This window comes from Littorina saxatilis, linkage group LG13 (assembly GCF_037325665.1).
Source record: "Littorina saxatilis isolate snail1 linkage group LG13, US_GU_Lsax_2.0, whole genome shotgun sequence".
Lineage (NCBI taxonomy): Eukaryota > Metazoa > Mollusca > Gastropoda > Littorinimorpha > Littorinidae > Littorina > Littorina saxatilis.
Window position 1 is genome coordinate 41,347,555 of NC_090257.1, and position 14,589 is coordinate 41,362,143.

At 43.3% G+C, this 14,589-nt stretch overlaps 1 protein-coding gene across 1 annotated transcript in view; it reads right to left on the reverse strand.

Annotated features, from left to right (window-relative positions):
* The window catches only part of LOC138945760 (uncharacterized), a 48,036-nt gene that overhangs the window by 11,923 nt on the left and 21,524 nt on the right, over positions 1–14,589 (reverse strand). The window contains exons 11-14 of the mRNA XM_070317269.1: positions 5,497–5,576; positions 4,837–4,888; positions 2,619–2,991; positions 689–832 (exon numbers count right to left, since the gene is read on the reverse strand). Of these exons, the coding sequence (XP_070173370.1) occupies positions 689–832; positions 2,619–2,991; positions 4,837–4,888; positions 5,497–5,576 (649 nt within the window). The remainder of the gene's footprint in view (positions 1–688; positions 833–2,618; positions 2,992–4,836; positions 4,889–5,496; positions 5,577–14,589) is intronic.

Sequence of the window (14,589 nt, forward strand, 5' to 3'; positions counted from 1 at the left end):
CTAGTAGCATAATGCATAAATAAAAATCAGGACAGCAGTTATAAAAGAACAAGAACCACATTCATTTTACAGGATCGTTTTTCTGGAAAATTAAAATAAAATAAATTGACTGTCAAAGATGTGAAGAAAATGCAGCTTGACATGCAGAAGAAAATATTAATGTCACTTATACAAGGACAGGCCCTGTAAAAACGCTCAATAAAATCAAATCATTCAAACTTTTAAGTTATTATCAGTGTAGGTAGTATGGAGCTGCTGATAGTGATACTGATATCATGAAATATGATTGGTGGCAATACTGGCATTAATCCACTGCAGTACAGCTGTACGCAGAAACGAAAAAAAAAGATGTTACAAAACAGTGACAAATTCTTGCGTTTGAAAATGAATAAAATGAAGCAAAATTAACTGCACAGAAAACTGTCTACAGCATAAACATCCACTGACTATCTTTCATTGACTTTACCAACTGCACTATAATGGTGAAAAATAAAAAATGATGTGGCAAAAAACACAGTGAAAACTTCTTGTGTGAAAGTGAATAAACCAAAGCGCATTTAACCACACAGAAAACGGTCTCCAGCGTGACAGCCAGTTCCCCCAGCTATTTTTCCACATGTGTTCTGTGTGCCTGCATGCAACTAAAACCAGCTGCAAACAAATTGATAACAATTAGCTGCAAACAAACCATCTATGTCTTCTGTTTCCATTTCTTCTTCGTCTTCATCTTCTTCTTCATCTTCATCCTTGGGTTCACCTTCCTTTTCTGCCTCCGCCTCCTCGTCAGTGCACATGCCAGGGATGTTGGAGAGATCTTTGCCACTTCTTTTGCCTAACGCCGGAAAGAGCAAGCAAACAAGAAGAGAGCTGTAAGCGAGAAAACTGGCCAAGCGATTCAACCACATTCAATTTACAGAACGCTACATGCCTGCAAGTAGCAATGCCAGTGCAAGATCCCAGGAAACGCACATCGCAGTGAAATTTTTCAATTCCACAGGCCTATAAGCAGTGGTTGCAGGATTACGTCCAATTTAAATGATAAATTTGTGATTCTTCTACTGTGCTAAAAGTAACAAACATTGCCTTTTAGCTTTAATTGCAAGTAACCCAAAAAAATGCACATTAAGAAGATTAACAAAAATAAATTAGAAAAAACATAAAAAAAGAGAAAATGTGAGATTTTTTTTGTTAAACAGGAAGGCATATTCTGATTCAGCCCCGTTTCAGGTTCATTGTCACACGGAATCAATCTCAAAATGCCAACTCCTCTTTCAGTAGGTGACGTAACTTTAACAGGACTAATCCTAGAGTATGCCAACAGCACAGTCCAACTAACCCTGGTTGACCAGGAGAGCCATTTACGATACAACCCAAGGGCGGATCTGGGGGGGGTTACACGGGTTACGTAACCCCCCGCCCCCCCAAAAAAGAGGTAATTTATTGGCTCAGGATGCACCAGATAGCTCTATTTTGCTTCTTTGGATAAAAAAAATTTCCGGGGGGGGGGGGGGGGGGGGCATGCCCCCGGACCCCCCTAGAGGCTTAGGCGCCTTTGGCGCCGTCAACTTGTATCTTCGCAGTCATTTTGTAACCCCCCCCTCCAAAGTGAATTGATCCGCCCTTGCAACCAAACGTTAGCAAACCATAGTCATAGAGGTCATAAGCCAAAGTTGAACCTGCGCAAAATGCACAACAGAAGTGTCTTGAAGTACTGGTCTACTTGATCAAAATAAAGTACATGTATTAATTTCTTGCAAGCACTAGATCGCTTATCCAAATTTAAGATTCTGCAAACAAATTCAAAGTGGAAGGATGTGAAAAATGTGTATGATGCTGAGTGATTTAGTTACTTAATTGAGAAGCATCTCTGTGTGAACATAGCAGAGCATCCCATCGCTGTTTGCTTTCACCCATGCATCTATGATCTACGCTCTATGTGGATTTGGTGGGTGGGCTTGAGAAAGTGTATTTTGCAGAACATTCAGCAGCTTCTTGCCTCTACCCATGCATTGTGCGCTGTACACCGTGGATTCACACACACCTGAAGAAGCAGCTGACTCACCTATGGGTCTGGGAGGTCTGGGATCACACACAACTCTCATACCTGAAGAAGAAGCAGCTAACTCACCTGGGATCACAAACAACTCTCACACCTGAAGAAGAAGCAGCTGACTCACCTGGGATCACACACAACTCTCACACCTGAAGAAGAAGCAGCTGATTCACCTGGGATCACACACAACTCTCACACCTGAAGAAGAAGCAGCTGACTCACCTGGGATCATACACAACTCTCACACCTGAAGAAGAAGCAGCTGACTCACCTGGGATCACACACAACTCTCACACCTGAAGAAGAAGCAGCTGACTCACCTGGGATCACACACAACTCTCACACCTGAAGAAGAAGCAGCTGACTCACCTGGGATCATACACAACTCTCACACCTGAAGAAGAAGCAGCTGACTCACCTGGGATCACACACAACTCTCACACCTGAAGAAGAAGCAGCTGACTCACCTGGGATCACACACAACTCTCACACCTGAAGAAGAAGCAGCTGACTCACCTGGGATCACACACAACTCTCACACCTGAAGAAGAAGCAGCTGACTCACCTGGGGGTCTTGGAGGTTTGGGGTTACTCAGGTCCTCCTCGATGGCGTTGTTGATCAGTTCATCGTACTCCGTGAACTGGTAGCTGACTCTGGAGCGAGTGCGACACGTTCTCTTCGCATACACTTCAGACGGCATGGGACTTCCGCTGTCTTCTCTCTGTCGCTCACGTCGCTTGTGACTCTTGCTGTGTCGGTCCGAACGATTTTCTGAGCGGCGGGAGGGTCTGTCTCGTCGACGTCGTGGGCGAATGAATTCGTCGTTATTTTCTTCGATTTCGGTTTCCTCGTCATCTTCTTCTTCGACTTCTTCCTTTACTTCTTCTTCGTCTTCATCGGAGTGTTCCCCTTTAATGTCGACTGCAGGCTTTTTCTCCTGCTTGAGAGAAACCATTTATGTTATGCAAGAATCAAACATTTCAGGAACAACACAAACTTGCACACTAACAACACACACACACGCTAACAACACACAAACACACACTCACACTAACAGCAACACACTCACACACACCAACAGTAACCATAGACCATTTATCCTGGACCGCCAACTAGCCCTCTCTCCGCTCTTTCTCTCTATTACGAGGTAGCGGCCTCTCGCATTTAGGAACCTACGCTTACAAGCCTTTCAGAAATCAGGGGGACGTGATATCCGGTGTCGATTGTAAACATGGACGAAGTTGCCGAGGTAAGTTCTGAAAATGCTAAAATAAACTCAGCAAAAGTGCATATGGAACATGTTTTTCGATGAGTTTTGTTAAGTTTAGTTTGGAGTTTTGGAAAATCCAGTTCATTGTCACCTCCCATTGTCACAAATAACTGGAGCGTGCTTTCTTTTCACTGTGTTCGAATCGCTGGCCTTTCAAACCGGACGCGACGCGCCCCTGAAAGTCGAGCGTTGTAACCTCGAAGGGTCACGTGACAAGTTGGCGGTCCAGGCTATTTGGTCTATACAGTAACACACTCTTACACAGAGAAACAGAAGTTTCTCATTATGAGCAAGGCCAGACATGTACACAAACTTTCTCTGCCCCACACACAAAGCGAAATAAGATAGAAGGCATGGGAACTGTGGTAAGATGTGGTGGCATGGGAACTGTCAAGCTGATTACTCGGGAAAATGTCAAATTTGCACAGAACTCATGGAGTACTGAGCAACAGTGGAACGATGAACAAACTAATAAAAATCATGTCGCATCTTTCAAAAAAAAAACAAGTCGCCGCGTAAGGCAAAATTACTACATTTAGTCAAGCTGTACAGAATGAAATTGAACGTAGTCCGCCGCTAGTGCAAAAGGCAGTGAAAGTGACGAGCCCGTTTGGCTCGGTAGCGGCTGCGCTGTGCTTCATAGCACGCTTTACTGTACCTCTCTTCGTTTTAACTTTCTGAGCGTGTTTTTAATCCAAACATATCATATCTATATGTTTTTGGAATCAGAAACCGACAAGGAATAAGATGAAAGTGTTTTTTAAATTGTTTCAATTGATTTCGAAAATTTAATTTTGATCATAATTTTTAATTTTTTTAATTTTCAGAGCTTGTTTTTAATCCAAATATAACATATTTATATGTTTTTGGAATCAGAAAATGATGAAGAATAAGATGAACGTAAATTTGGATCGTTTTATAAAAAAATTATTTTTTTTACAATTTTCTGATTTTTAATGACCAAAGTCATTAATTAATTTTTAAGCCACCAAGCTGAAATGCAATACCGAAATCCGGCCTTCGTCGAAGATTGCTTGGCCAAAATTTCAATCAATTTGATTGAAAAATGAGGGTGTGACAGTGCCACCTCAACTTTTACAAAAAGCCGGATATGACGTCATCGAAGACATTTATCGAAAAAATGAAAAAAACGTCCGGGGATATCATACCCAGGAACTCTCATGTCAAATTTCATAAAGATCGGTCCAGTAGTTTACTCTGAATCGCTCTACACACACACACGCACACACACACAGACAGACACACATACACCACGACCCTCGTCTCGATTCCTCCTCTATGTTAAAACATTTAGTCAAAACTTGACTAAATGTAAAAAGACACAAAAAAAGAAGAAAAAAAAAATTGGTAATAAATAGATTTCATCTGATGCAAATTCCCATCAAATTGCTCTTGATTGCAGGTCATACACTCAATCTAACAAACTACCTCAAAGGAAAGACCCAAGCATCCACATAAAAACATCAACATTTGTGCAAGATCTTGACTTACCTCTTTCAGGATGTTATCCAGGCTGATGCCCACAAATGCAAGTCTTTCTTTTCTGAAAATCAAATCAGGCAAAATCAAATCAAATCAGGCAAAATCAAATCAAATCAGGCAAAATCAAATCAAATCAGGCAAAATCAAATCAAATCGGGCAAAATCAAATCAAATCGGGCAAAATCAAATCAAATCAGAACAGAGAGAGATTTTGAAGGGATTCCCACAAATGAAAGTGATTCTAATTCTCAAAATAAAATCAAACAGAGAAATGAGAACATATGTGTGTGCATATTTGTATGTGTATGTGTGTGTGGGTGTATGTGTGTGTGCGCGTGTGTAAAAGAAAACCACCATTATCTTCTGAGAGCACAAAGCAATAAGCTTGTCTCAAAATATGGCCTCTTACACCTCATACTGGCACATTACAACAACAAAATAAATAAAACACCAAACTATTAGATTAATATTTGCCTTGCAGTCATATATACATTGTTATACATCTACAAAAAAAGCAAAAATACCCTTTGGCAAATGAATGAAGAACAGGCAAGAATATTTTTAATCAGGCCAGCACCAAAATGCTTTGGTAATAAATCCCACAAGGCAGGAGGAAAATGAGGAACACATTAAAATGAAATATATCTGAACATGCATATATATACTTACCGTCGTACTATGCGGTCCTTTTTCTTACAGTTGGTTTCCAAATACTTCAAGTAGTCTGCCAGTTTCTCAATCAGTTTTACCTGAAAGAAAAATTTGTAAAAGCATGAGGTTAGTTTGTCTTGCGTATAATTATAAAGGACAGTTCTTTAAATGAATCATAAAATTCCTCTGAAATGACGATTCAGTGAGGTCTAGAAAGCCCTCATGTAAGAAACGGGACAAAAGGACAATTACAGTGAGGTCTAGGCTTTCACTGTAACAGAGGGGTAGAAATGATGATCGATCAATCAATCAATATGAGGCTTATATCGCGCGTATTCCATGGGTATTCTAAGCGCAGGGATTTTTATTTTTTTAATTTTTTTTATGCAATTGATATTGCGCACATATTCAAGGCGCAGGGATTTATTTATGCTGTGTGAGATGGAATATTTCTTTCGAATACATCACCTCAATTTAACTAATAGGAGTTACCTTACTTACGAGTGCTAGACTGAGAAGCGTCCTATGTTACAAGTACTAGACTGTAAACAAGGTCGCTAACTCTAGATTTCCGTCAGTATACCATTTAGGGGAGTAGTCTCCCCTTGTCGGTAGTACCTCTCTGCGCATGTGCCAATGCCCATAATCCCCAGTTTCAATTTCTTGCTACGGGGAGCTAGACGTGTATTTAGACCTTTCCCGTCTAAGAAGACTTCCTTCACAGGAACTTCAACATTCACCTTCAATCACGGTTTGGGCTTTCCTTTTTTAAGGGTGATTACTACGCCCGTATACATTCATCACATTGAACAACGTAACGAACCGTGAAAATGAAAGTGAAACGGCTTAAAAATGTAACAAAGTTACGTAATCATAAGTAGAAGGTACTTCAATGATACCTTGTTGACACACAGAACCTAACAGGCTCCGTTACTAGTCTTTTAAAACTAGTGAACATGCAATTGAACGACAATTATTCTTCACTCAGTCGTTACGAATGTCGAACAGATATTTACAGCGGTTGGTGTTGGCCGGTTCCACTGGCGCAATAGAACTCCGCGAACGATAACTTACCTTGCCGCTTTCAATGGAAAGCAACGGCAGGTCACCCTACACATCAATGTAGGAATACGAACAAGACCTTCAACTTCGCAATTACCCGGACGTATTTCTTTCGAATACATCACCTCAATTTAACTAATAGGAGTTACCTTACTTACGAGTGCTAGACTGAGAAGCGTCCTATGTTACCAGTACTAGACTGTAAACAAGGTCGCTAACTCTAGATTTCCGTCGGTATACCATTTAGGGGAGTAGTCTCCCTTTGTCGGTAGTACCTCTCTGCGCATGTGCCAATGCCCATAATCCCCAGTTTCAATTTCTTGCTACGGGGAGCTAGACGTGTATTTAGACCTTTCCCGTCTAAGAAGACTTCCTTCACAGGAACTACAACTTTCACCTTCAATCACGGTTTGGGCTTTCCTTTTTAAGGGCGATTACTACGCCCGTATACATTCAATGATTCATCACGTTGAACAACGTAACGAACCGTGAAAATGAAAGTGAAACGGCTTAAAAATGTAACAAAGTTACTTGGTCATAAGTAGAAGGTACTTCAATCATCAATGATACCTTGTTGACACACAGAGCCTAACAGGCTCCGTTACTTGTCTTTTAAAACTAGTGAACATGCAATTGAACGACAACTATTCTTTACTCAGTCGTTACGAATGTCGAACAGATATTTACAGCGGTTGGACCGGTTTCATTGACGCAATAGAACTCCGCGAACGATAACTTACCTTGCAGCTTTCAATGGAAAGCAACGGCAGGTCACCCTACACATCAATGTAGGAATACGAACAAGACCTTCAACTTCGAAATTACCCAGAAGTTTTTTGCGTTTTAACAGCTTTTTATCGACAACAGCGAGGTTTACAAGGTGCGTTATCCCGACCGGAAGCGCATTTCTGATCCGAATTTTTAGGCGTACAAAGTACCGAGCGCCCGCGAAGGTTACATACGGCGTATGAATACTTCTGTCATTACAAACTGCGATGACTCTTGCGGGCAGCGTAGATACGGAACGCAGTACGCTTGAACGCTGATTGAACTGAAGGCACAGAGCGCCCGCGAATGTTACATACGGCGTATGAATACTTCGGTCATTACAAACTGCGATGACTTTTGCGGGCAGCGTAGATACGGACCGCAGTACGCTTGAACGCTGATAGAACTGAAAGCGGGTTGTATCGAAGAATAACAACAAACCTCGCCCGCTTGGAAAGAAAACCAAACACTGAGATTGAGACATGCGCCTCCGGGAATATTACGGAGGGAACTTCCTTTACTCTCAGAGAAAGGCAAGTAATTCTCTCTCCTATGTTTCTGGGAAACGGTGTTTTCTGCGGTTGGCAGATTATGGTTTTGGTATTTTTATCAGATGATCATGGTGGACTCACAGAGACCACGTGGTGGTACTTCTTCAAATTGGATAAAGAATACTTTCCTTGCCAACTTAACTTGATTAACTTGTAAACTTGTATGCGTGCATACATACACATTATATATGAGTAAATATATATTAAAAAAAAAAAAAAAAAAAAAAAAAAAAAAATTTTAAATTGACAAGGAAGAATTAAAGTGTATGCAAACACAGATGGGACATCTTTATTGGGATATAATCCTTTTTTCTTGGCAAAGGGTATCAAAGAAGTCAGTTGATGTTACAAATTCCATTTTCATGGAGTGTTTAAATCAGCTATCTGAGTGGTAAAAGATTTAACTTATGGTTAAACTCAAGTGTTTACACTTTGAGATTTACACTCAGCTAAAATCTGTTGATACCACAGTGCCAGGAGACAGCTCTTCAAATTCAATTAGAACAGGCACACATATATACTTATGTTCTGTTCCAGTGCACAATTGATGTACATTACACTTGAATGACATGTTATGAATAATATACAGTTGAAACCATGCCTTAGGGGCATGAATAAACTTGGTTGTTAACACATGAGTATTACACTCAGCTGAGTTTTCACAACATGCAAGATCGAGCAAGGCTCTGAATAATACTCACAGGTGAGCTTCCTATAATGTTGTCATGCCTCTAGTGGCTCTACTTATTCCTGGTTCGTAGGCAAAACCTAAGCCTCTGACCTTTAACAAGGCCACATCTCTACTGTTGTCACCTAATCCTACGACTAGGTTCTCAGAAGTAGACAACAGGACCTAACAATAAGAGGCCGCCCTTAAATAACACTGGCTCTAGTCAGGTTCATACAAGGGATACAATGTTTATCATTTCATATTATGGAAAATATAACATATTTGCTGAACGGATGTTGTTACAACACACAATTAACTATGCCTCCTAGACAGAGCGGCTACTCTCATGAGAAAGGTACTGGATAAACTCTTGGCACAACCATGCCGTTATCAGTACGAGGGGGAATTAAGTCATATTGACATGTATTTATATATACGTAGACATTACCAAACAGACAATGTCGGGCGCTCTGGGGGAATACCTCCAGTAAGCACAGGAAGAGACAGGCTTCCTTTTCGCCCTGATAACTCCCAGGATCGTTGCGACAGCTTATGACAGACCCTCCAGCTGTCAGGCAAGACGTCCACTGGGCGTAACATGAGTAGAATCTCCCTGAGGTAGCTACAGCCTCGTCTGCAACCTCTCCCTTGAGGTGACCCCGAAACACGGCTGTTGACAGAACTGGGCCCCTCCCACCACTATCTTTGCCAGGGTTCCCCATCATGATGGTGGCTTCATGCATTTTGACTACCAGTATTCAGTGCTGCAAACTGCCTGTAGCGATGCTTCAGCACCGGAAGGACAGCTCCCGCCCCCCATTGCCTGTCTACCACCTCCTGACGGACTGAGGAAGACCTAATGTTTAACGCTCTTGGAACTAGACCAACACTTCACGCCTGACCATATTCAGCAGTGCCCGGCTACACAGAAGTCTGGGAGTGTGAGGAGAATGCCTAGAGCCTCCTAGTTATCTTCATCACATGGAATGGAGAGCTAATGGTTAGAGGCTACAACCTTCACACCGGGGAGCCGCCCTACCAGTAACAAGATGGCACCTGCAATCTGCATACAGATCACCAGTCAAACAGCGGTGGACAACTGAACAGGGTATGGTAGTCACATCAGTTTCCATGCATACTGCAAGCTCTTGAGGTCTCTAGATGTCTCCTTCGGATACACAGCTACAAGACAGACACTGCGCACCAAGATAAGAGGAATCAAAGTGTCTCAAGACATTTGCCTGAGGAAACGACTCTGAAGATCACTCACACTTGGAGTGGAGCTTGTTCAACAGGGTAACAGGCCCAAGAATCTTGCCATACAAGCGTCGGGCAACACGGGTGAGCATGTTCAGGCTACATCACAAGGCGGGGAGCTGTTGGAGATAACGCAGAGACGGGGGAAGAAGTGCTCTGAGAACGTCAAGTACAGATTGCTTTCATGACCTGTGGACGGACCCAGCGTAACAACTTGTAAGAGTTGCCCCTTCTTCCTGAATGTCATCTGACACCCGCATCAGCCAGGGGATGATGATAGAAATGTCAGATTGTACAGTCGACACTCAACAGAGGATGTCCGACACCTGTAACAGGTCACATCTCGACTGATAATGGTAACAACTCTGGCAGAAGCATCAACAGGAGAGACGACAGTAGACGTCCTAGAGAAGGGATGGGCCGTTTAAGATCACTGGGCAGGTGCCCCTGAGATGATCAGCAGCTTTTGGAAGACAACCTACCCCAGGGTCAGGCAGTCCTTAGGCTACAAAACCTCATGGTTATCTTCCTTGGACCAAGTCAAGAACCGCCCTGATATGGCGCTTCGTGGTCGGCTGGGCGTTAAGCAAACAAACAAACCAAGTCAAGGCAAAACCCTTCAACAGGGACAGCACTCAACCTACGTCATGCTTCAGAGACGGACAGACTTGACTAAAGAGGGAATGTCTCCCGAGGTGACTCCGCCCGTTTTTCCATGGACTTTCCAGGAAGGACACTGAGAGATAGTCTGAGGTTTGGCCAGCCATCCGCACTATGAGATCCATGGGCCAGATTTCATAGATCAAGGAGGACCTCTCAGCCCATGCGGATTGATTAGTGCTGCCAGACATCTTGGACTGGGTAAACCATACGTCCCTCTATCATTGAGTCAAATTTTCCTGGAACAAGAAGAGCTTCCTCTACCTTTAGGGGTATTGGGTACGGCCACAGACACACTTGGATTTGGGAAGGCTCAGCCACCCCTTCCAACCGAACCTTGAATTGGACAAGCTTCGTTTGCCTCTTACAACTGGCGCTCTAAGATCCCAGGACCACAGAGATAAGACCTAGAGGTATTCCTCCCCCGAAAGGCATAATGAGTGCGGCAATACCTTTGACAGTGGGTGAATGTGTCCATCCCATCCATATGTAGACTCTCAGATGCCTGGACTCAAAAGCTAAAGGAGCTGGAGGAAAGAGACACAGTGAGATCCTAGCAGGAGCTAGGAATACCACACAAGGCTATCTCCCTCGCTCCCAGTCTACGGTGACACAAGGTTATTGGGTGAGTATAAGTTGTGTCACTCTAAGAGCTTGAGGTAGAGACACAGTGAGATCCTAGCTGGAGCCAGGAATACCACACCAGCCTTTTCTCCCTCGCTCGAAGAGCCTGAGGTAGAGACACAGTGAGATCCTAGCTGGAGCCAGGAATACCACACCAGCCTATCTCACTCACTCCCAGTCTACGGCTACGCGTCGTTTTTTGGGCAAGAAACGTGGCAACTCGGGTGCTGACTAAGACCTTTGTCAAGTCAGAACTATGCATCAGACCAAGAGAGTACACCTCCTGCCTCAGGCAGGGGCCTGAAAACAACTCTGCATAGTCACCCTAGAGCTCAGCTCCACAAACAGCTGAAGTGCCCCAGAGCTCACAAAGCTATGCTGGTCAGACAATGCAACACTTGCCGCCCGCAGCCACGCCTACTGAAAATCCAGATATGGACTTGGGTGATCTAGGCAGAAGTACTACTGAGATCACAACATAAGACATCTTTGTGAGTTCAACTACCAGGGGGCAGAACTTTGCATCAGCCCAAGATAGTGCACCTTCGGCCATAGGCCGGAGAACATCACTGCATAGTCATCTAAGAACTTGTGAGCTCTACAGAAATCTGGAGTGTCCCAGAACCCACAAAACCTATGCTGGGCAGACAACCCAGCAGATGCCACCTACAACCATGTTTACAGAAAACCTAGATCAAGGACCTGGCTGATCAAGCCAGAAAACGGTCCTGCTGAAATCACAAATGGGACCTCTCAGTGAGTTGCATGCCAGGCATGGCACCCTCTTGAGTAAGACAAGAGCGGTCATTCAGCCAATAAGGGCTCAGAGATGCCCATGGTCACTGGGGACCCCCTCACGCTATAAGTGTGGAATTTCAAAGTAAGAAGCAGGTTTTCCCCTTGGGTAAAGGCAATACAGCTGGCTGTCTTTCACTTGCTATTCTAGGACAAATGGTACCTTTAACCATTAAGGGTAGGCTTATAGCCCCCACATGCGTTGAGACAGGCACAGGAAAGGTGCAGACAGTGACCGTACTGCTGAGCGCACTTGCGCTTACTTCCTGTCACGCAGGAGGAACAGCTAAGTCAGCCTGAATTTACACTGGTATCTGTGCCTACCATCCTCATTAGAGAGGTAAATTCAGAGAGGATATATATATTCATTCATGCGACTGGCACAATTGTTTGCCATGGAAAGTGGTGCCTCAGACCAGAATTCTACAGGATCTCTGGAAACTCTGTCAATCTCCCTTAAATGGAGGATCAGTCGCAGAGACGCACCTTGGTGATAAGTTCAAGGTATTAGAGGAATTGTTATCTCTGACCATTCCTCATCTTTTAGGTCGTTCACCTGATCCACCTGCAGAACTTTACGTTGCTGGGGAGTTGGGTCGCTCAAGGCGCATAATGGCAAGTCATAACCATAACCCAACATTGATAAAGACAAGTGATCAGAGGAATAGTAACGACCATCGAGTAGAAACCAGCTCTACATTGACAGGTGGGACTTTCTTTCGATTGTCCCTTTCTGGAGCAAGTTGACACAGTGGCAACAATGCAACTTGCCACTCGCCCGACTCAGGATTTCTTGCTTCTCAGTCCGATGATCTATCCTTTTCTTCCCCCGATTTTACAGGGGGGATTCCGGACAAATGGGCTGAGTCGGGTGAGGTGACACTAGATTACCGATCGAAAGTCAACCCTCCAGCCTGTTATCTATTCTCCTATTAGTTAAATTGAGGTGATGTATTCGAAAGAAATATGTATTTTTTACAAGTAAAATGACTATTTCTAAGAATACTCACCTCAATTTAACCAGAGACCCTCCCACCAACCCCGCTATTGACTTAATAGCTTCGAATTGAAACTGGGGATTATGGGCATTGGCACATGCGCAGAGAGGTACTACCGACAAAGGGAGACTACTCCCCTAAATGGTATACCGACGGAAATCTAGAGTTAGCGACCTTGTTTACAGTCTAGTACTGGTAACATAGGACGCTTCTCAGTCTAGCACTCGTAAGTAAGGTAACTCCTATTAGTTAAATTGAGGTGAGTATTCTTAGAAATAGTCATTTTACTTGTAAAAAATACATTTTTTGCGTTTTAACAGCATTTATATCGACTACAGCGAGGTTTGCCACACATGTGCGTTATCCCAACCGGAAGCGCGAGCATTTCCGATCCAAATTTTTAGGCTTATGGGATACCGCGTTCAAAGTACCGAGCGCCCGCGAAGGTTACATACGGCGTATGAATACTTCGGTCATTACAAACTGCAATGACTTTTGCGGGCAGCGTAGCTACGGAACGCAGTACGCTTGAACGCTGACCAGAGATACTGTAGATCTCTGATAGAACTGAAAGCGGTTGTATCGAAGAATAACAACAACAAACCTCGCCCGCTTGGAAAGAAAACCAAACACTGAGATTGAGATATGCGCCTCCAGGAGTATTACGGAGGGAACTTCCTTTACTCTCAGAGAAAGGCAAGTAATTCTCTCTCCTATGTTTCTGGGAAACGGTGTTTTTCTGCGGTTGGCAGACTATGGTTTTGGTATTTTTATCACGTGATCATGGTGGACTCAGCGGAGACCACGTGGTGGTACTTCTTCAAATTGGATAAAGAATTTTTTCTTACCAACTTTAACTTGAGTAACTTGAATGCATGCATACATACACATTAAATTTAAAAAAAAATTTTTTTAAAAATTGCCAAGCAGGAATTAAAGTGTATGCAAACACTGGATGGGACATCTTTATTGGGATAATAATAATAATAATAATGCAAACTTTTATAGCGCTATTCTAGAAAAATGTCTACTCTTAGCGCTTTACAATACATACATCGACCAAGCATACTATTCACGCACAGGCAAAGAAACCGACCAAACATAACCAACAAACTATACATGCACAGGCAAAGAAAGCGACCAAACATACAATACACGCACAGGCAAGATAACGACCAAACATAAACAAACATACTATGATAGTCCTTTTCTTGGCAAAGGGTATCAAAGAAGTCAGTTGATCTTACAAATTCCATTTTCACAATACATCACGCATTCACATCGGCCGGCAGATCACAGCCATTTAGGCGCATATCCTACTTTTCACGGCCTATTATTCCAAGTCACTCGGGTATTTTGGGGGACATTTTTATCTATGCCTATACAATTTTGCCAGGAAAGACCCTTTTGTCAATGTGGGATCTTTAACGTGCACACCCCAATGTAGTGTACACGAAGGGACCTCGGTTTTTCGTCTCATCCGAAAGACTAGCACTTGAACCCACCACCTAGGTTAGGAAAGGGGGGAGAAAATTGCTAACGCCCTGACCCAGGGTCGAACTTGCAACCTCTCGCTTCCGAGCGCAAGTGCGTTACCACTCGGCCACCCAGCCCAGGTCAGTGAGGTCTAGGCTTTCACTGTAACAGAGGGGTAGAAATGATGATTCAGTGAGGTCTAGGCTTTCACTGTAACAGAGGGGTAGAAATGATGATTCAGTGAGGTCTA